The sequence below is a fragment of the Podarcis vaucheri genome, assembly GCF_965113315.1.
Source record: "Podarcis vaucheri genome assembly, chromosome: 6".
NCBI classification, from domain to species: domain Eukaryota; kingdom Metazoa; phylum Chordata; class Lepidosauria; order Squamata; family Lacertidae; genus Podarcis; species Podarcis vaucheri.
The window spans coordinates 3937520-3960763 of record NC_138764.1 but is presented as its reverse complement, the minus strand read 5'-3'; the positions used below and the strand labels follow the sequence as shown (position 1 = coordinate 3960763).

General features: G+C 47.0%; 2 protein-coding genes across 2 annotated transcripts in view; one reads left to right on the top strand and one right to left on the bottom strand.

Moving 5' to 3' along the window:
- The window catches only part of LOC309534494 (mitotic-spindle organizing protein 2A-like), a 28322-nt gene extending 14893 nt beyond the window's left edge, over positions 1–13429 (top strand). The window contains exons 3-4 of the mRNA XM_082226703.1: positions 7826–7963; positions 13024–13429. Coding sequence (XP_082082829.1) covers positions 7826–7963; positions 13024–13166 — 281 coding nt within the window. The 3' untranslated portion in view covers positions 13167–13429. The remainder of the gene's footprint in view (positions 1–7825; positions 7964–13023) is intronic.
- The window catches only part of TNFSF4 (TNF superfamily member 4), a 62724-nt gene extending 46341 nt beyond the window's left edge, over positions 1–16383 (bottom strand). The window contains exon 1 of the mRNA XM_082226701.1: positions 13921–16383. The gene's annotated coding sequence lies outside the window, so the exon portion shown is untranslated. The remainder of the gene's footprint in view (positions 1–13920) is intronic.
- Between the last annotated feature and the right edge of the window lie 6861 nt (positions 16384–23244).

The window sequence follows — 23244 nt, the reverse complement described above, 5'->3', positions numbered from 1 at the left end:
ATGCGTAACCCAGGGTACCACTGTATTGCATGTATTTTGTGGGCATTCGTTTATTGTAACTGGAATGCCATTCTGTATTCTATATTATTTAGCATTATGGGCTGATGAAGCTTGCTGCAAAACCTGGATAATATCCAGAGAACAGGTCTCATCCATTTGGCTTCAGATGATCATTTGGCTTTGTGCTTCCAGCTAACGACTACTTGAAGAACGCTTTTTAGGAACCGCTCCTACGTTTCATTTTTAATTAACTTCCACACAGTTTCATTTCTATCCATTTTCTCCACAACATGCATAATTTTTATAAACTTTTATCATGCTTTCCCACCCCAATAATTTCCTTTCTTTTCTAAACCAAAAAGTTCCAAGTACATTAGTTTTCCCTGTGGGAAGCATGTTCCGACTCCCTTGGCCATGGTGGTGGTCCTCTTCTGCATCTTTCCCAGCTTCACGGTATCCTTTTGAGATGGGTCAACCAGGAATGTATTCTCAGTTACGACCACACAATTGATTATGCATTACAGGCTCAAACTGGTACCCATATGAAACAGTCTAGCAAGCTGAAGGCTTCATATTACATGTATAGGGTAGGAAGGCAGAGGCCCAAATTGGCACCCATGTTTTCACCATATACGTTACGGTCACCAGACAAGCATTTTGGGCTGCTTTCAAGGAAGGGCGGTGGACACATTAAATAAATAAATAAATAACCCCAAGCCTGGAATTTGTCTTTTTCACAGCAGTTGCATCAACATCTTCTTTGAGAGGTGCAGCACGGCCTCCCAATTTCTTTCCTGGTTAATCACTACCAGTTCAGGCCTCATCAGTGTACAGAAGTTGAAATTATTTTCTCCCACTTCTATTGAACTGCTGTACGCCTTACTCAAATTACTTAAATACTTTCAATCAATCAATCGGCCGCGAAGGGGGGAGGGAGACGGGGGGGAAGAAGAGGAAGGTGAGGTGGAAGAGGAGAATACGGAAGAAGAGGAAGAAGCAAGGAATTGAAAGTCAGGAATAAACTCGATATTTAACTTTAGCAATGTCTTTAACTTTTCTAACATGGAATGTTAACGGTTTAAACGAAAAATCAAAAAGGAATAAAATAGAGAAAGTTTTGAGAAATAAAAAATGTGACGTGGTTTGCTGCCAGGAGACCCATGTAGCTAAAAAACACAAACATATATTGGTCAACAAAAAATTAGGATTGGAATTTATAAACTCAGAGGTGAATAAAAAGAGAGGTTTGGTAATCTACGTGAAAGAGAAATTGGAACCCAAATTAATCTGCAAAGATGAAGAAGGGAGGATCCTGGGAGTCCAAATTACTTACCAAGGGGAAAGAATCAACGTAGTATCAGTTTATGCTCCTAACACAAACCAAACTGAATTCTTTAGAAAATTGGAACAAGTACTATTAGAATTGGAAAATCATAAATTAATTGTACTAGGTGATCTGAATGGAGTCCCGGAACCTGAGATAGACAGAAGTGAAAAAAAAGGAAAGGGAACCAGGGGAGACTCCCCAAAACCTTTGATGACCTCCAAGAAAATCTAGATTTAATTGACATCTGGAGGTTCAAAAATCCTACAGAAAAGCAGTTTACACATTTTTCAGGAGTTCATCAAAGCTGGGGTAGAATAGACCAGATTTGGGTCTCCAGAGAGCTCTCAACAAGATCGGTGAAATGTGAAATAGACCCCAGAACACTCTCGGACCACAATCCTATATTTCTGGAAATAAAGTGTAAGTTATCAGGACCTTATAGATGGAGAATGAACGATTACTTACTGGAACAGGATGAGACTATCGGTAAGGCAAAGAACACCTTGAAAGAATATTTTGACCAAAACCTGAATAAAGGAACAAAAATTGATGTGGTCTGGGATGCAAGTAAAGCAGTACTCAGAGGCTTCCTGATCCAACAGAATAAATATAGAAAGAACTTGAGAGAGGCAAAGAAGGATGAAATAGTTAAACAACTAAAAGAAATAGAGAGAAAACTAATAAGAAATCCTGGAGACGAGAAGACCAAACAACTCGGTAAATTATTACAAACTCAATACTCAACATTGTTAAATCAAGAAATAGAATGGGGAATAAAAACGATGAAACAGAAATATTTCGAGTCGGCAAATAAAACAGGTAAGCTACTAGCGTGGCAACTGAGGAAAAGGAAAAAACAAAGAGTGATCAATAAAATTAAATTGGAAGATCAAACAATAGAAGACCCTAATGAGATAAAGGAAAAGTTCCTCCAGTATTATGAAACCCTGTATAAAAAGAAGGAAGATGAGGATATAAATGAGATAGGAAGGTATTTGGAAAGGAGTGGAGGGGAACAACTATCAGAAGAAGAAAAGGCACTCTTAAACGAACCAATAACGGTGGAAGAGGTCAGGGATACAATTAAGAAAATGAAACCGGGGAAGGCTCCAGGCCCGGATGGCCTGTCTCAAAAATACTACAAAACTCTAGAGGAACACCTGGCCCCGGTTTTGTGCAACGTAATTAATAACATTCTACAAGGGGGGAGAATACCTGATTCATGGAGAGAGGCATATATCACGGTAATACCGAAAGCAGACTCAGATGCGCTCGATATAAAAAACTATAGACCAATATCACTACTCAATAATGACTATAAGATCTTTGCAGGAATAATGGCGAGCAGATTAAAGAAATACCTGAATAGAGCGATCCATAAAGACCAAGCCGGATTCCTGCCCGGCAGGCAGATAAAAGATAACGTAAGACATATAATTAATATAATTGAATACCTGGATCTCAGAATCGATATCCCCGCTGCCTTAATCTTTATAGACACCGAGAAGGCTTTCGATAATGTATCTTGGCACTTCCTCATAAAGTGCATGGAGAAGGTAGGAATAAGAGGGCCATTTCTAGAAGGTATAAGGTCGATTTACTCAGATCAAAGAGCGAAATTAATTATTAATAGTAACCTGACAAACTCATTTAGGATTACCAAAGGTACAAGACAGGGGTGCCCTTTATCACCCCTGTTATTCATCTTGGTTTTGGAAGTTATACTAAACAAGATAAGAGAAACATCGGTAATAAGAGGGATCAGAATAGGCACAAAAGAGTATAAAGTTAAGGCTTACGCCGACGACCTAGTAGTCTCAATAGAAGACCCCGCAAAAGGGATAAACACAGTGATTGAGTTAATGGAAGCGTTTGGTAGACTATCCGGTTTTAAATTGAACAAAACTAAAACGAAGATGCTGATAAAAAATGTAGACGAACAATTAAAAAATAGAATCGAGTTGGAATCCGGGATAATGGTATCGAAAAAGGTTAAATACCTGGGTATTTGGATCACCCCAAAAAATATAAACCTGGTGGAAGACAATTATAATAGAACTTGGAGAGAGTGTAAAAGAGACCTGGACAGCTGGAGTAGATTACAACTCTCTTGGGAGGGGAGAATGGCTGCCATCAAAATGAGTATCCTTCCAAAAATGATATTCCTATTCCAAAATATCCCAGTAGTCAGGGGCACAACAATGTTTAAAGACTGGCAGAGGACCCTATCCAGATTTATCTGGCAGGGTAAAAGGGCCAGAATTAAGTATAAGTTGCTCACTGACAGAAGAGATAGAGGAGGGTTTGCAGTTCCAAACCTGCAACTATACTACGAGGCCTCGCGCCTCTGTTGGACCAAGGAATGGATAGTTTTGGACAATACTGACCTACTGGATTTGGAGGGTTTTGATGCTAGATTTGGGTGGCATGCGTACCTGTGGCAGGATAAGGGGAGAGTACACAAAGGATTTTCCAACCACATTATAAGAGGAGCGCTGCTGGAGGTGTGGAATAGATGCAAAAGATTAGTAGAAAAAGATACCCCTTGGTGGCTGTCACCCGTTGACATCCTAGTAATTAAGAAACTAAACATGGAAGGTAAAAGGTGGACATATGCTGACCTCCTGAGAAGATCAGACAAAGGATGGGAAATTAGACCCTACGAAGAATTAAAAGATAAATTAACGGGGTGGATACAATACCACCAAATTAATGCTGTCTGGAGGGAACATAAAAAGGCCGGAATGAGCAAGAATAAGCCAAATTCCAACTAGAAATAATAGAAGGAAAGTCTAAACTCTTAACTAAAATGTACAACCAACTATTAGATTGGGATACAATGGATGAGGAAATCAAAGAAGTTATGATTAAGTGGGCCATAGATCTAGGACACCCCCTAGAATATGAAAGATGGACAAAACTATGGATTAAGGACATGAAATTTTCAGCCTGCGTCAGACTTCGAGAAAACATGGAAAAGATGATGTACAGGTGGTACATCACCCCAACAAAATTAGCCAAAATGTATAAAACCGGGGAAAAGACGTGTTGGAAGTGTAAGAAGAAAGAGGGAGACTTCTTCCATATGTGGTGGTCCTGCGAAGAAGTAAAAAGGTTCTGGGGGTTGGTTTATGATGAGCTAAAAAAGGTCCTAAAGTATACATTCCCCAAAAAGCCCGAAGCATTCCTTTTAGGAATGGTGGGAGAAGAAATTAAAAAAGACGACCAAACCTTTTTTCAGTACGCAACAGTATCCGCAAGGATACTGTTAGCACAGAGTTGGAGAACATCTAATATCCCAACGATCAGCGATTGGCAGAACAAATTAATTGAATACATGGATATAGCAATGATGACTCAGAAGATCAGGCAACAGAGAAATAATAAATTTATTAATGATTGGAATAAATTTCTCTCATACATGGAGTCGATTTTAGGAAATGTCAAAATCACAGTTGGTATAATATAAAAACCGCGAGGTAGGAACAACGATTAGATGAAGACACTGCTGAATATATTATTAAGTTATGGCTCACGACGTGGTGGTGGGAAGTCAAATAATGTAATGGATCTGTATAATGTTTGAGTGTCTAAGCAGTAAGGAACTTAATTTTGGTTTTGTATATTTTTTTTTCCCTTATATTTTTGTCTTTGTTTTTATGGATGATGTATATATGTTTTTTAACTGTCGGAATATAATAAAGGTTTTTTAAAAGTGAAAAAAAATAAGAAAGAAAGAAAAATACTTTCAATCAATCATTTACTGTATTTGGCTAAAAGCCATTACAAATCCAGTTACAAAACCAGCAAATCCAATAAAACCTATTAAAAAGCTCCAGAAATAAGCAATAATTTACAATAAATCGAATACAGATTAGCTGGGAAGATGGTGGCACAGCGGGGATCTATATAAAGAGGCTCGGCTTTGCTCCTGCAAAAAGGTTTTATCTGCTATTTTTAAATGTTTTTTAAAAACACTCTAACTTTTTAAGCTTCTCAACTTGCAATTTGGATGCCTTTCTGGGTTTCGGGACCCTGTTTTAATTGTTTGAACTGTTTATTTTATCTTCTTACCATCCCCTGGTCTGGAGGAAATTTCTTTCTAAGGAGCCTTTTCATTATTACCTCCCCTTACCTGCTTGCTCACAGATTAGCTTTCTGCTTCATTGGGTTATTTGCTTGGCATCATTAAATACTATCATAAATTATCTATATGATTATATTATGACTGTATTATATGCTACCAGTCACTCCAGATCCTTGCGGACTCTGCAGCTTATATCCTGCATCTATCCTCTTTCCTGTTCTTTGACCAGTTACTGATACATATGAGGAGAACTTTTGCCACTATGGTGGGGGGATATTTGTGAGTTCAAAGTACCGTATTTTTCGCCCCATAAGACGCACTTTTTCCCCTCCAAAAATGAAGGGAAATGTGTGTGCGTCCTATGGGGCGAATGCAGGCTTTCGCTGAAGCCTGGAGAGCGAGAGGGGTCTGTGCGCACCGACCCCTCTCGCTTTCCAGGCTTTGCGCAGCTCTCCGCAAGGCGCGGGAGCCCGGCGCTGGGCTCCCACGGCTTGCGGAGAGTTGCCTGCATGCTGAAGCCTGCGCGTGCTGAGCTCAGCGCACCCAGGCTTAGCACAGCTCTCCGCAAGGCACGGGAGCCTGGCACTGGGCTCCCACGGCTTGCGGAGAGTTGCCTGCTCTGGGGGCTGGGGTCGGGGGAAGCTCGGGCTTCCCCCGCTCCAGCCCCACGCCTGGGAGAAAAAATCCCCCCCTTTATTCCCCCCCCCAAAAAAAACTAGGTGCGCCTTATGGGACAGTGTGTCCTATAGGGCGAAAAATACGGTATATAATATCTTCCTCTATTTACATGCTTGTTAACACTCAGAGGATTGCTGATGCAGTACTTGCCTTTGCAAAAGTCATGCTAACACTTCTTGAACAAAGCTTGTGCCTCTTTCTTTAGTAATGTCTCCACAAATATAGGTGGATCAAGCATTAGATGAAATAGCTCATAATTTGCTGCCTCCAACTCCCAGATGTTTTATTGCTCACTTCCCAATCCTTTGGGAGCAAGGCCTCTTTTTCACATTGGGTATTTTTGACATGAAATCACTAGTTTCAGATTTTAGTTCCTATGTTTATGGTATCTGGTCCCATGTTGTTCCACACTTTTTCAGCAATGTTGGATAGGAATATATGACCTGCTATTTTATGTGATCATAAAAGACCTTCAGTATTTTTTTCTGGTAACGTTGTGACAATACATGTTGATGAATCGTTAGCCTTGGCTTAGCGGAGGTATACAGCCTGAGCAATATTAAAAGGTTCCTGAACAGCCCTGAAAGATACCAAAGGCGGGGAATTCAGGGAGCCATTCAGGCGGTGAATGGTTTTACACAGAGGTAGAACTGGTGTGAAGCATCAGGCGTTAACATCTGTCAGCCACTCTTGCTCAGGGGAAGGACAGCCAATTGGGCACCTTCCAGATGATGTGGACTACAACTCCCATCAGCCCCAGCCAGCATGATCAGGGGTGATGGGAGCGACTCCAGAACAACTGGAGTGTTTCACACTGGCTTCCTTGCGAGCAGCATAAAACAAGTTGAAGCAAGTCGTTGAATAATAATGACATCATGATTATTATATTATAATTCTTTAAAGAGATCTTATGTGTCAGTTTTACCACACTACATTGAGTTAGAACAAAGGCAGTGTAAGTTCATTCTCCAGAAACACAAAATCCTAACCACATGTAAGTGAGTTATCTTGTGCAGTGGTTGGGATGAACATATTTAGGTGATTTAGGACTGTTGAGAGAAGGAAATGATTTTGAGACTGAGGAAAGTCTGGGAGAAACACGAATGCCTCTTGTGTGGAATCTCTTCTCACCCTGTTGCTCAAAGGAATCCCCCCAAGCTGTGCCGGCCCCTCATTCTGCATTGTGGGTCAGTGGGGTCACGGCCACAATGAAGGTTGCTACAACAGAACCAGGTTCCTTCTTACCTTGCCCTGTGAGCCTTGTTTCCTCTTCTCTCCATGCATGTGCCTCTTTGTAAGTAGAATGGAGCAAAATTGATCCAAAGCATTGCTTATGCTTCTGTCATTTAGTATCTTATCAGGAACATTTCACAGAAATCCATATGCATATTTACAAAATCAAGATCCTTTGGTGCATCACATAATGGCTTAGAATTGCAAGAAGACAACTGAAGAGATTGAAATAGAGGTGATATAGCCCCTGTTTCCTCCTAAATCCTTCAACCTGGCTAAAAGATAATACATAATACAAGTATCTATGCAGAATTATTCCACTAATTGTGAATTGTATAGGGGGAGTAAAAATAGCCGTGATTACATAACCCTGTGTAACAAAGCATTCAAGTCATACATCTTTGAACATTTGTTGGGATATTTGAGCATTTACAAGTTTGTTTCTGTGTCTATCGCCATGTGGTGTTTCTAATTTGTTTCTGTGTCTCTCTTTGAATTAGAGCCCCCATTTGTCTCTGCCAAGACCAGTAAAATCCCTGCACCACTTTCACTTTCCTCTGCCCTTCGACCTCCGAGAATAAGAGTTTCTAAGGCTGTGGTCTACAGTCCTGCTGCATCTTGCTCGCCTCTCTCTCAAGGTCCCCCTGGCTCTTTCCAGTTTTCTTGCTGCCTGTTCTCTCCTTTTGCAGGTTGTGTGTGTTCGTTACCTACTGGGTTTTAATTCAGCCTTCTGTGACCAAAAGAGAATCCCCTTCCAAAAGTTATTCTCTTGTTTCCAGATCCTAAACACATTTACTTGAGAGTAAGTACTATTGATTTCAGCAGAACCTGTTTCCAAGTAAATGTGGTTAGTACTTTAACTTATACAAAATTAACACTGTGTAGTGTTCATTGCAGTTTTAACGAGATGGCATTTGGGGGGAGGAAACATAGGAAGCTTTTAATACTACTACCACTTTATTAAGAGAATGTGGAAGATGGTATATTTTCTTTTGGGCGTATCCTAAATGCACCTTCTTGGCAGGAGAGGGGACTCACATTTCTGGTGATTTCTGAGGGGGCTGCATGTCAAGACCAAAAGGGCAGAGTGGGTTGCGTCCACAGAGGAAGGCCTTCCCGTGACATGCCGAGATTTAGCTATTTCGGATTGTGCCACCCATGTGCCTTTTGCTACTTGGGATCACGATAGCCTGGTCCAGACACACCTGAACATTGCAATGCGTGCAGAGGCCCCTTTGTCAAATGCATTAGCCTGTCATGTGCTGCCATGTGCTCTGGAAAGCTCTGGCTGAGTTACTTTTCTGATATGCTCTGGCTGAGCTTGGAGCGCTTGTACAGTTTCCTTTTCTGTTCATCCTAAGATACAGCGTTGGACTCTTCAGCTTTCGGAATTCAGACTTCTGGGCTGAAATGTTCTGTCCATTCTTTTTGATACCTGAATTCAGTGTTCTTGAAAACGTTGGGCAAATCCTTCAAGAGCAGTTTTGTATGCGTGTGGCAATATAAAGTTGAGTGTTGTGTGTGTGCCATTGCATATACACTGGAGAGAGACTCCTTCCTCTGCCCTGTCCCTCCCTCTTTGTCCCTTCCTTGCTCCCCAGCAGTTTTATCTGCAGCTGGCACTGGCTCCTCTTTGCCCTTCAGTGCTCTGTGTGCACCAGGAAGCATGAGGTCTCAGGCTGGAATTGCAGAAGGAAGCTGCAGACACTTAGGAGCAGTAATGCCCTCTGGGGAAGTCGAGGGATCCACCCTGCATCTGAATTGGTAAAGGCCATTGGTAAGCCACCTGCCCCATCAGGATTAAGCATGTTTGAGGTAGAAAGGGTTTACCTCTCTGTACAAATGAAAAGCCTCCTACAGCTTCCACTTCACCCTCTGGGGAAAAGTATCTGGCAATTCTATGTGTGTGCAGGAGAGCCTAGTGAGAAACTGGATTCCCTGAATGGCTGACTGGTTCCTATGGTTGAGGGTCATGTAGAGAGACTACAAGATGGGTGACACCTGGCTTGAGAGCAGTACATGTGAAAAGGATCTAGGAGTCTTGGTTGACCACAAACTTGACATGAGCCAACAGTGTGACGCGGCAGCTAAAAAAGCCAATGCAATTCTGGGCTGCATCAATAGGAGTATAGCATCTAGATCAAGGGAAGTAATAGTGCCACTGTATTCTGCTCTGGTCAGACCACACCTGGAGTACTGTGTCCAGTTCTGGGCACCACAATTCAAGAAGGACACTGACAAACTGGAACGTGTCCAGAGGAGGGCAACCAAAATGGTCAAAGGCCTGGAAACGATGCCTTATGAGGAACGGCTAAGGGAGCTGGGCATGTTTAGCCTGGAGAAGAGGAGGTTAAGGGGTGATATGATAGCCATGTTCAAATATATAAAAGGATGTCACATAGAGGAGGGAGAAAGGTTGTTTTCTGCTGCTCCAGAGAAGCGGACACGGAGCAATGGAGCCAAACTACAAGAAAGAAGATTCCACCTAAACATTAGGAAGAACTTCCTGACAGTAAGAGCTGTTCGACGGTGGAATTTGCTGCCAAGGAGTGTGGTGGAGTCTCCTACTTTGGAGGTCTTTAAGCAGAGGCTTGACAACCATATGTCAGGAGTGCTCTGATGGTGTTTCCTGCTTGGCAGGGGGTTGGACTCGATGGCCCTTGTGGTCTCTTCCAACTCTATGATTCTATGATTCTATGATTCTATGATTCTGGAGGAGGAGGAAAGCTTGGAGAGGAATAGAAACAGATTTCCATATAGACAGTAACATCGGAGGAGGATTGATTCCTGCTTTAAGATTTTGATTGGAGTTCTTGGTATATAACATAAAGGATGGACTTTAACAAATTTCTCAAATAGCACAAGGGTTTGGATAGATACATTCAGAATAAAAATTCCAAGTCTACATAATGATGGACTCTTATGAAAGGGGAAAATACAGTGGTACCTCTGGTTACGAGCTTAATTTGTTCTGGAGGTCCGTTCTTAACCTGAGGTACCACTTTAGCTAATGGGGCCTCCCGCTGCCACCACTCCACCACCGCGTGATTTCTGTTCTCATCCTGAGGTAAAGTTCTTAACCTGAGGTACTACTTCCGGGTGATTTCTGTTCTCATCCTGAGGTAAACCCTAACCTGAGGTACTACTTCCGGGTTGGTGGAGTCTGTAACCCGAAGTGTTTGTAACCCGAGGTACCACCTTACTGGGCAAAAAAATTCTTGTATTGCAGGGGGTTAGACTAGATGACCCTCGTGGTCACATTCAGCTCCACAGTTCTGTGAAGTGACAAAGAAATGTATAGCTTTCCTTGGGAGATGGCGCCAGAGATGATCAACTTCCACCCCCACCCTTTTCCTCCAGCCCTGGAAACCAGAGTCCCAGGGAATCCTAAGGCTCGGGATTTGCTTTTACCTTGTTCTCTCCACTTTGTGGTGATGGTGACACAATGTGCTATTATATGCATTGTTATATTACTGTTACATTATATTATATTAGCGTAGCAGTAACTTCTGTGGATGCTGTTTGGAAATACAGCAAGCCAGCAACTTACATGCATGATTTAACTTGTGCTTGGCAAAAAATAAAAATAAAATTAAAAAATGGGGGCAGAAGGGGGGCTGGCATATGGGGAGAAAAGTCTTTGGCACTCCCACCTGCCATTGCATCCAGTCTGCTTTGGCTATATGTGATTTTGGCATTATCCCCTGCAACTTACCCCCGCGTAAGTTGCAGGCTTACAGTATTACTTTTTTAGATCAGTATTATAGTGCCAAGTGCATAGAATACCATATTTTAATAGTTGCTAGATCTTAATTTGGGAATCTGAAATATACCCTTCTGAAGCATTGTGATAAATTATTATGTACTAGAAGAACTATGTTTTCACCCTGAAATGCCACATAGTTGCTCACTTTGATGCAAATGGTATGGGGGGAAATGACCTTGTCATAAAACTGGACCCAGTGAGGAGAAGCTGGGACATCTAGACAAAAGGTGTCCTTGAATCTCAGCCCCACCAGTCAGTTGGGAGGGATGCGAGTTGCTGAATTGTTTGAGGAAGTGCAAGCTTTTCTGCTTTTAACGGAAATTCAATGTGTGTTGTGCAGTTGTTGCTTTCAATAGTCCTGCTATTTTGGAGGAGGCCCAGGATTCCTAAATGCAGAGCAGTTCTCTCTTATGCCAAGAATCGAAGATGATGTCAGCAGGGAGAATATTTTTTTTTGTATGGTGAGGAAAGAGGGAGGAATACACAGAGAGAAGCTCTGCTGGCTTTAGGTCCCTTGCCAGTTGCAGGGAGTATTGACGGTCAGAGGCAATGGGTGGTGGACTTGGTTATGCTACCTGGATAGTTACTGTTTGTAAAAGTAAGGTTTAGGATAAGAATTCTGAATAAGTGTTGATGGGTGAAGCAAGCCTTTGCTGATGTTGAGCTGAGCTCCTCTTTCAGTCTGGCTTAGTGTGCTGCTTTCCTTAAATATTTGGTCAGACTGTAGCTCACAACTACTATTCAGATGGTATTTAACACTAGTAAGACAAAGTGTGAGAGATCAGTGCTAGCATTTTCAAGCCTCTAGAGTAAACATATTTCACATTCTGCAACCTTTCCACAAATACTGGAACTCTAATGGCAGAAATAATACTATTGACAGTATTGTTGGTCATGATTTACCAAAAGATCCTTTAGTAATAATATTTGGTTACCTTAAATAATACTATTGGCAGTATTGTTGGTCATGATTTACCAAAAGATCCTTTAGTAATAATATTTGGTTACCTTAAATGAGCAGCACCCAGTGAGAATTTCATAATGACCACAGTTTGTATGACCACTTGCCCATAATTGGGTGGGGAAACTGATCCACCTTCTTAGGTACTAAGAACATGTTATCTGGCATATAGGACCAAATTAATAAATACAGTGGTACCTCGCAAGACGAATGCCTCGCAAGACAAAAAACTCACTAGACGAAAGAGTTTTCCGTTTTTTGAGTCGTTCCGCAAGACAAATTTCCCTATGGGCTTGCTTCGCAAGACGAAACGTCTTGCGAGTTCTTGCGAGTTTGTTTCTTTGTTTTCTTAAAGCCGCTAATAGCCGTGCTTCGCAAGACGAAAAAACCCCAAGACGAAGAGACTTGCGGAACGGATTAATTTCGTCTTGCGAGGCACCACTGTATATGGGTCAGAGAAGGCTGACATCACAAGTCCACAAAGAAATTGGCTTTTAAAATTTCTTATTCAAACAACAAAGTTCTTGATGCCATAATCCTGTAGGATGATATCCGACATTGGTAATACTCAGAATAGTCCATTGATTTCATTGGGTCTACTCTATGACTGATATTGAATATTACCCACAAACTTTACTAGGTGAAGTATAGTTTTGTTCATGATCCTCAGTAAGACAGAGTGAAAGTCAAGAGACAATTACTCATATTATGTTAAATAGTAAGAGTGATATCTATGGACTGCTATGTTAACTACTGATCTGACAGCTTGTGTTTATTTACATGTGTTAACTTGCTTTTTAATGTTTGACTTGCTATTTAAATTTAAATAATAAAAGCAAAAAGGAGCAAACTTAAGAGTATATCGTGCTGTAGATAAACTTTGAGCAAATTTTATGTATTTGAGCAATGCTAGCAATTGATAGTTGGTCACAATACAGCTCTGCAGTTAGCATCCCTTTGTTTTCCTGTAGGGAGAACAAGAACCAGCTCTGCAGCAACTGGGAACCAAGCTCTGCTAGATCCCAGCAACCGTGAAGGCTCTGTTCAGCGAGTCCCTCGGCAGCCAAGTGGCAGCAGGCTGCAGAAGGCTGGATGTCCCGTGAAGAGTACATAAAGGCTTGGAAGATTGGTGGTTCCAGTATTATGGCGAAATTATGGCAATGTAGTGAATGCACCTAGTCAAGATGGATTTGTAATGTTCCAAAACGTCACATATAGCTCCTATCAAGAAAACAAGTATGAGATGAAGGTTGGTTTCATCACGGTTGGGCTGGTTTTCAAATTCCAAATGTGGTCATACCTGATGATATAGGATATACTGTTGCAACTCCCTGTTACAGGCGTGTGTCCTTCCTTCATAAAGACATTGTTGGTGCATCTCTCTCTCATTTATTTGTTTTCCTTTTGGGGAATTTAGCAATTAAAGAAAAGCACACCAACTTTTTATAGTATGCAACTGAATCCTCTTACTGTTTACTGAATCCCACTATGCTGCCATTGTTGTTGCATGCCAAAATCTCTTCTAAGTAGTTATAAATGATAAAATCCATAAATAATTAAAATGCACAATGAAACAATTCCAGCAAAGCATCCATAATTAAAATAGACAATGAAACAAGACAGTTAAAAAGCAGAGCAATTAAAACAGTTAAACAAAACAGATCAGGAAGGTCAAGCTCAGGGGAATGCTTGCCTCAGCAGGTTTTGTCTTCACGAGCCAGCAGAATGGAGCTGCTGATCTTGTAGGTGAGCCCAGAGGGCATTCCACAACCCTGGTGCCAGCAGGGAAAAGCTGTCCTCTGCATCACAGAAAGCTGATAAGCATCAGGCTGTGGCAAAACTAAATAAACTTAAAAAAAAATACTTACAATTTTACAAGGTAGTCCAAGGGCTCTTCTCCCCACCCTGTCCCTTTCCTTTCTAAGCAGCTTCAAAGCTGCAAAGGAAAAGATGAAGAGCAGTCCTTAGATCAGTTGGACAGAAGAGCACATTCCAGAGCATTCCATTTTCTGAGCCACACATTGCTTTGGGAGCTATGGGGAGCTTGGGTTCTTCCTGGAGCAAATCCTCCATGTCCCTCTTAGCCAGAAATGGCCTTGTAGAGGAGGGGCTGTTACATGGGTGGCAGCAGCAGTCAAAAGGGAAGGGGGGTTAACTGCTTTCCTTTCCCCAAGGGGCCAAGGTGGAGTGAGTTGATGATACAAACACTTAAATGGATATATTAATATCAGAGGCTTAAATCCTTTTTGCTAAAATAAGAAAAAGATGACTGGCATATTATTAAGAGCTGTATATAAATTACCACCACAAATTCTCTTAGAATGTACAGCTTGCTTTTTAGCAACTCTTGAATTTATCAAAGCATATACATCTTAAGCTGTATATCTTAAATATTGTTACAGCCCCCTCTCTAGCCCATGAAACATGAGGTATTTGCTTGGTTTAGAGGTTGCGCTGGGGAAGAGCAGGCCTCTTGCAGCTTTGAACAGCTGTGCAGCATGGAGAAATTCAACAGGCTGAGCCTTTTCTAGTATGGAAATATAATTATGGCTAACAGCTCATCTGCTGACACTCTCTCTGCCATAGTTCTTATTACTTGTGGGTGGCTCCTGACTTTCACACCCCAGTAAGTCAGTGGCCCTATAGTCTTACTAAAGGAGCCCAGGGCAACATAGGAAAAGCTTTCCCACTTCTCTTATACTTGCCAAAGCAAAGTCGACCAGATGGGGGTAGGAATCTGGCCATGGTTTTCTCCACTATGGTGAGATATATTTTATTATTCATTTGCATCTACAATGGTACCTTGGAAGTCAAACGGAATCTGTTCCGGAAGTCCGTTCGACTTCCAAAACATTCGGAAACCAAAGCACGGCTTCTGGTTGGCTGCAGGAGCTTCCTGCGCTCAGTCAGAAGCTGCAGAAGTCGCGTTGGACATTCGGGTTCCAAAGAATGTTTGCAAACCGGAACACTCACTTCCAGGTTCGCAGTGTTCGGGAGCCAAAATGTTCGACTCACAAGGCATTCGGGATCCAGGGTACGAATGTATACTTATAAATAGGCATATAAATATTTATGCAAATAAGTGAAAGCTTATAATATTTGGGACTTTTAAGTTTGGGGCAGACATGATTCAGATTTGTAGAATTATTCATGGAAGGGAGAAAGTGGGTCAAGGGAAGAGTTGCTCCCTCTTGCATAATACTTGGCAGGGAGTGTGTGTCATCTAATGAACCTGAGAGGTGGGAGATTCAGGAGAGACCAAAGGAGGCACTTCTTCACACGGGATGGGATGGGACAGCTGGCAATGTGTAGAAGGACATCAGCCAAACTCATAAGGTAATGGGTGGCTACCAGTCACGATGGCCACAGTATTGGAGCTCGGGTGCCTCTGAAAGCTAGTTGCTGGGCAACCAGAGGGAGCCCATCTTGAACTCAAGTCCAGTTTCCAGCCTTCGCAGGGTGTCTGGATGGGCCACTGTGGAGACGAGATGCCGGGCGAGATTAACTTTGGATCTGCTCCAGGAAGGCTTCTCGTAGAGTCCTCCTGGGACTGAGTCTAAAGTCCCTGCCAGGAGGGCCAAATCAGAAGGATCTGAAAGCAGCTGCCCTCTTGAGCAAGATCAGCCTGCGACTCTGCCCTGAGAAAGGCAGCCGACTCATCCTGCAGGGGTGGCGTGTGGCCACCTGACCTCTGCCCTGCAGTGTTTCCTCACCCTTCTTGCTCTGATTGGCAGCCAGCGGGTGAGAGCCCTCGTCCTGATCCTTAGCAACTTCCTCTCGTTTCTGATCCCTCAGACTCACATGCTACTCGGCAGTTTCAACAGAATTTATCTGCTGCCTTGACCTCTCGCCTGCATTCCTGTGTGGCCTTTGCCCTGAATTGCCAGGGCCTCCTCTGAAGCAGAGCAGCTCCTTGTTCTCCTCCTCCCCCCCCCCCCGCTGGGCCGCTGCTTTGAAATCTGCATTCAACTGGACCCTGTTCCTCAAGTGTGTGTTAAAAGAAAACAGAGCCACCTCAGGGTGCCATCCTTGCGCCACCTCCTTTCTTGGTGCCTTCATCCTCTCAATGAAACCATCCATGGACAACCCAGTGTCCTGCTGCTTTTGAACTCCTAGACACAGGACTTGCTGGTGGAGTGTCTTTGGAGCCTGCGGCCGGGGGGGGGGACGACTTATGCCTCCCCAGCTTCCGCCCTCTCTGCCCTCTGGCCGTGCTGCTTGAGGCTCCTGGGAGCTGGAGTCCAGCCACATCCCAAGGGGCAGCTGTGCAGAGTAGCCTCTTCTGCCCCCTCCCTCCCTTGGTTTGAGGGGCTCTGGGCCCTAGCCAAGCCAGCAGCAACCATTGTCAGAGGGCGCCTGTATTTTTAAAGCTAGAGACAACAGTTGAATGAAAAGCATTTTTATTTTGCAAACATAGGCATGGCTGAAACCCCAGCATAAGCACTGCTATTGCAGAAACAGATGAAAGAAAGGACTCCATGCAGCACATAGTTAAACGATGGAACACGTTCCCACAGGAGGCAGTGATGATCCCCAGCCACGATGGCTTTAAAAGAGGATGGGGCGCCGTCTTGGAGGAGCAGGAGAGGGCTGTCGATGGCTGGCAGCCACAGTGACTCTCTTCTGCCTCCTCAGCGGGAGACCGCCAGCTTCTGAATCCCAGTTGCTGGAAACCTTTGGTTGATGAATCAACCTTTGGCCTTTTAAACTGGTGGGGGGTGGGGCTATTGTTTTTATTTTATTATTTATTATTTTATAATGTCAGAGCTGCTACCAGGTCCCAGCTCACATAGGACCACGCCACACAGCGTCCACTTTAAAAGAGTCTTTATTGAGTTACAGGTTTCATTTCTGAACTGCAGCGTGCAGCTCTACACCTTCTGCCCTAGGTCGGCGAAGACCCATCTGAGTCCCCGCCTCTTGCACACCAGCTTAATACCCTAGCCTTGCTCCACCTCCTTCGCCTCTCCCTACGTCTCTGGGTCCTTCTGCCCCCCTGGGACTCCTCCCTTCTACTCTCCTCTGACGCTGACCCCCCTGATCCTTCCGCTTCCTTTCGGCGGGCTTTGGGACCTGGTTCACTCTCCGGGCTGCTTACTGCTCCAGCTTCCGCTGCATTTGAACTTGGCGCGCGCGCCCAACTCTCTACTTTCCTCTTGACCGTTGCCTCGCTCTCTGAGGAGGGCGTGACCACCCCTGACTCGTGCCCTCCCTCCTGCTGACGGCCTCCGGAACCCGATGCCTGGCTGCCTTCCTCCCTGCTGCTCTCAGTCTTGAGCGTAGGTCCCGACTTCCAGCTGCTGCTCTCTGAATCTCCTCTGTTCCCTTCCTCCTGGGGTGTCCCCCCGGATCCCCCCCTTGCTCTGCTCACTGGGGCTCCCTTTTGGGAGTCCTCTGACTCACTGCTTAGGCTTGGAGATCTCGGGTCGTCATCATCACTCATTCTCCCTTCGGTTTCCTCCCCCTCGCTCTCTGTTTCCACCCTTCTCTGCGTCTCTGCTTCTGAACCCCTGACATCCATCCCCCCCTCGAAGCCCCCCCTTCCCCCCTCCCCGCTGTCAGGTGTGGGTGCTGGGTGCTCCCTCATCATGGGAGGGAATGCTGGATACAGGTCGCTCCCCGTGGGTGGCCGCCAACTGAAGACCTCCGAGTCTTCCCCCTCGCGGCCGTCGACGTTGACTTGTTGCTCTTCCATCTCTGTACCGCCGTGCTCGAACCCGAGGTCCTCCCCGAACACGTCCATGTCAGTCTCTGCGTCGGTCGCTCGACCTGGCATCTCCCGCCACTTCCTGCGCCATTGCTCCTCTGGTCGATCGTCCCACCAATACGAGATGCCTGATGCCGAACCTGCCGGTGAACCTTCTGGGGAACGGGTGCTCCGTGCGGGTTCCCCTTCTGAGTCGAATCCATGGAACGTGCTGGAAGAAAGTGTGGGTGTGAACAACCAGTCGTCGAAGAAGCTCGCTGGCATGGGTTTGTGCGGGAAGAGGGCATGAAACTCGTCCTTGAGCAGGGGTTCCTCCAAAGCGTAGTCTGGTACCCAGCTATTGGCGCTGGCCCGGGTGCCCTCTCTGGCTAAGAGGTATTCGACTCCCTCTTCCCCCCATCTGGAGTCCAAAATCTCCGTGACCTCGTTGATGTGGTCCTGGTGCTTCACCCCCCGCGTCTCCGTCCGTTCCCGGAGCGGACTTGGCGCCGTCCCTGGCTCCTGGAACCTGTGAGGTGCCTTGTAGGGAGTGAGCACCGACCTGTGGAACACCGGATGCATTCTGGAACCCTCCGGCAGCGCCAGTCGGAAGGCTACCGGGTTGATCTGCGCTTCGACTTGGTACGGACCGATCTGCTTGTGCCCCAACTTCTTCTTGGCAAGTGACCTGGTCGGCACTGCGTGGGCTGCCAACCAGACCCAGTCTCCCACTTGGATCACTTCGCCAACCCGCCTGTGCTTGTCAGCTTGCACCTTGTAGGCGTGCTTAGCTAGCTCCAGCTGCCGTCTGAGTTGATCGTGGACCGCCTGCAGCTCTGACGCGAACGCGTCCGCCGTCTGTGGTTCTCCTTCCCCCACTCTCTCCAGTCCCGGGAAGGTTCTGGGATGCCTCCCACTGTTGGCAAAGAACGGCGTCACTCCTGTGGACACGTGCTTCGTGTTGTTGTAAGCGAACTCGGCTAGCGGCAGGTAATCCACCCACGTCGCAGGCTGTTGATTGGCATAGCATCTCAGGTACTGCTGCATGATGGCATTGACCCTCTCTGCTTGCCCGTTGGTCTGCGGGTGTCTTGCGGATGCCAGATTGACCTTGACATTTAGAAAACCCATCAGCTTCTGCCAGAAAGACGAGATGAACTGGCGTCCGCGGTCGGACAGGATAGACCGTGGCAGGCCATGCACTTTGAACACGTGATCTATGAACAGTTTGGCGGTTTGTTCCGCCGTGGCCACCTTCGCACACGGAATGAAATGTGCCATCTTGGTGAACAAGTCCACCACCACTAGCACAGCTGTCTTGCCTCTCGAGCTGGGTAAATCCGTCACAAAGTCCAGGGCCACCCTCTCCCACGGTTCAAACGGCGTTTGCAGCGGTTCTAACAGTCCCGCCGGTGGTCTGTGTACCGACTTGGCCCTCTGGCAGGTGTCGCACCTCGCGACGTAGTCCGCGACCTCCCCTCTCAGCCTGGGCCACCAGAAGTCTCTCGCGACTAATTCCATCGTTTTCTCTGTGCCAAAGTGACCGGCCGTGGGTGCGTCGTGCAACTGTTGCAGTACCTTGGCGCGAAGGTCGTCTCCTGGTACATAGACAGCCCCTTTGCGTAGGAGCAAGCCGTCCCGCACCTGGAACTCGTCCGTGGTAGCCGTGCCTCTGAGCAGTTCCGCCATCTTGTCTTGCGCGAATGAGTCGTCCCGCAATGCACGTCGCACCGCATCCAGGTCTACTGTAGCTGAGGCACACGCCCACGCCGTCGGTGCGAAGATGTGCATGGCCGCCGCTGGCGTCACCTCTTCTAGGTATTGCGGTTTTCGGGACAGTGCATCCGCCATGATGTTGGTGTCGCCTGGGACGTACTCTATTCGGAAATTGAAGTCAGCAAAGAACTCCGCCCAACGTATCTGCCTCTGGTTCAGGAACTGAGCCGTGCGCCAGTGCTCCAGATTCTTGTGGTCCGTGCAGACCTGCACCGTGTGCTTGGCGCCGATTAGGAAGTGCCTCCACGCCTTGAAAGCTGCATGAATGGCCAGCAACTCCCTGTCCCAGATGGTGTAGTTCTGCTCCGACTTGCTGAGCTTTCTGGAGTAGAACGCTCCCGGCCGCCACACCCCCTGCGGGTCTCGCTGCAGCAGAACAGCTCCCACGGCTCTGTCTGACGCGTCTGTCTCTACCCTCAACGGTTTACTGGGGTCGATATGCAGCAGTTGCTTCTCCGATGCGAAGAGATGCTTGAGCGCTTGAAAGGACTGCTCCGCCTGCTCCGTCCAGATGAATTTCTTTTTTTTGGAGCTGAGCGTGTCCGTAATTGCTGCCGTCTGCATCGCGAACCCCTTGATAAACTTGCGATAGAAGTTGGCGAAGCCGACAAACCGCTGGACCTCCTTCCGGTTGCGCGGGCTCTTCCAATCCAATACCGCACGAACCTTGGTGCTGTCCATGGCTATCCCCTTGTCCGACAACTTGTATCCCAGGAAATCCACCTCCGTCGTGTCGAACTGGCACTTCTCCAGCTTGGCGTACAGTCTATGTTGTTGCAACCTGCTGAGCACCTCCCTCACGTCTCGGTCGTGAGCTTGCTGCGAGTCCGAGAAAATCAGGATGTCATCCAGGAAGCAGACGCATGTTTTGTAGAGGAGTCCCTCCAACACGTGATGCATAAAAGCTTGAAAACAGTGAGAGCCATTTTGTAATCCAAAGGGCATAACCCTGTACTCGTAGGTGCCCAGCGGTGTGAACATGGCCGTCTTCCACTCATCGCCCTCCCGCATGCGGATGAGATTGTACGCCCCTCGTAGGTCCAACTTGGTGAACACGCGTCCCTTGCGCACCGTCGCGAGGAGGTCGTCAATCCTGGGCATGGGGTAATCAGACGGTTTGGTCATCTGGTTCAAAAGGCGGTAGTCCACAACGAGTCTTTTTTGGGGCGTGTCTTTCTTTTTCACGAAGAAAACGGGACTGCCCCCCACTGCCTTGGACTCTCTGATGAAGCCACGCTCCAGATTATGCTCGATGAACTGTTTGAGTTCCTGCATTTCATCTTCAGACATGGAGTATAGCCGCCCCTTCGGCAGCGTCGCCCCCGGTAGGAGGTCAATCTTGCAGTCATATGGCCGGTGAGGGGGTAGCTTGTCCGCCTCCTTCTCGCAGAAGACCTCCAAAAAGTTCGCGTATTTGTGGGGGACCGCTTGCAACGTTCCCAACTGCAGTTGTGATTCCTCCTCCTCTCCCTCCCGTCGGGGCAGGATGCAGTGTTCTGCGCAATAAGAGGAGCCGAAGATCAGTTGTCTCTGGTACCAAGCCAGTGTCGGACTGTGCCTGTCCAGCCAACTCATGCCCAACACAATGGGCGTGTCCGACAGTTGGGTGACATTAAAACTGATGACTTCCCTGTGGTTGCCAAGGCGCATCACCATTGGTGGCGTCTGCTTCACCACCTGCCCCCCTAGCAACTCTCTGCCATCCACTGTGACGACTTGCAGGGGCAGAGTGGCAGGCAATAGCTGTATAGCGTGCTGCTCCACAAAGCTCTGCGCTATAAAGTCTGCGTTGCTTCCAGAATCCACAGAAAGCGGCACTTCGATAGTGACGCCGTTGGGTAGCTGGAGAGACGCTGTGAGCTGCACTACTGGTTTGGGTGGGAGGGGATCCGTGGGTTGCAATATCGCTGGGGACTGCTTCACAGATGCGTCTGGCTGGGCCCCAGTGCCTCCGTCTCCAGCCAGACATCGTCGTTTCCCTGCTGTGGTTCTCCTTGCTGCGTTGCTGCAGTCACCATTGCTGAGGCTGCAGTGTGCTTGTGGAGCCTCCGGGGACACTCCTTCGCCAAATGGCCTGGATCCTCGCAGATGTAACACTTCCTGTTCCCTCTAGGAGGCTTCGCTTTCACTGCTGCCGGTGCTAGGGCTCTGGCTGCTGACTGAGCCCTTGCACCTCCAACCTCCATCGGTTCCCCTCCCCCTCCTGGCGGAGGTGTGGATTGCGCACGCGCTGCTTCCCTCGGAACGAAAGAGAAACTTCTCGCTGCTTCGCGCCCTCCACGTCCTTCATCTCTGCACCATGGACGTTCTTCCAGCCTCACCCCCACAGTCAGCGCCCTTTGGACCACCTCCTGCGTGCTTCGGGGCCTCTCCCCCCTCGCAATTTCATCCTTAACCGCAGAACTTAGACCCTCCCAGAAGAGGTCTCTGACAGGGGGCGAATCCCGATCCCATTCTAAAGCACTGACCAGCGCAAAAAATCGGGCGTGATACTGCCTGACGCTCGCCCTCCCTTGTTTTAGTCCATGAATCTCCCGTCTGGCAAGATCCACATCAATAGTAGACAAAAAACACGCATCCATCGCTTTGATAAAGGCATCTGCATTCTGAAGCGCCGGATCTTTATCCCTCCACAAATTGCGCAGCCAGGCTTTGGCATCCCCATGCAAATGGGACAATATGAACCCCACCTTCTCTTCCTCATCTCTAAAGTCTTTTGCCAGCAGTTGCAGTGCGCACATTACGTCTGCTCTAAAATTAGGGTACTGTTGCAAAGTCCCATCGAAGTGAGCCACAAGCCCTCCTGCTCTCCGTGCCAATCCCACGCCCTCCGGTCTGGGTCCCGGTTGCCCTTGCTTAACAAGCATTTCAAACCTGGCGTGTAGGTCTCTGTAGGCGGCTGTAGTCTCCTCCTCCCGTTTCTTGGAAGCCAATACCTCTGAGGACAACTGGTTCACTGCCTCTTGCAGCGCGGAGATCCTCTGTTCTTCCGTCATCTTGCTAACCTTTGTGAGCTTGCTTACAGACACCCCTCTTCCTCCCCTAGCGGCTTCTGCTCCCGCTGCGAGGTTTCAGGTTTCTGAAGCTTTGAAGAGATGGGTCTTACTGTCAGAGCTGCTACCAGGTCCCAGCTCACATAGGACCACGCCACACAGCGTCCACTTTAAAAGAGTCTTTATTGAGTTACAGGTTTCATTTCCGAACTGCAGCGTGCAGCTCTACACCTTCTGCCCTAGGTCGGCGAAGACCCATCTGAGTCCCCGCCTCTTGCACACCAGCTTAATACCCTAGCCTTGCTCCACCTCCTTCGCCTCTCCCTACGTCTCTGGGTCCTTCTGCCCCCCTGGGACTCCTCCCTTCTACTCTCCTCTGACGCTGACCCCCCTGATCCTTCCGCTTCCTTTCGGCGGGCTTTGGGACCTGGTTCACTCTCCGGGCTGCTTACTGCTCCAGCTTCCGCTGCATTTGAACTTGGCGCGCGCGCCCAACTCTCTACTTTCCTCTTGACCGTTGCCTCGCTCTCTGAGGAGGGCGTGACCACCCCTGACTCGTGCCCTCCCTCCTGCTGACGGCCTCCGGAACCCGATGCCTGGCTGCCTTCCTCCCTGCTGCTCTCAGTCTTGAGCGTAGGTCCCGACTTCCAGCTGCTGCTCTCTGAATCTCCTCTGTTCCCTTCCTCCTGGGGTGTCCCCCCGGATCCCCCCCTTGCTCTGCTCACTGGGGCTCCCTT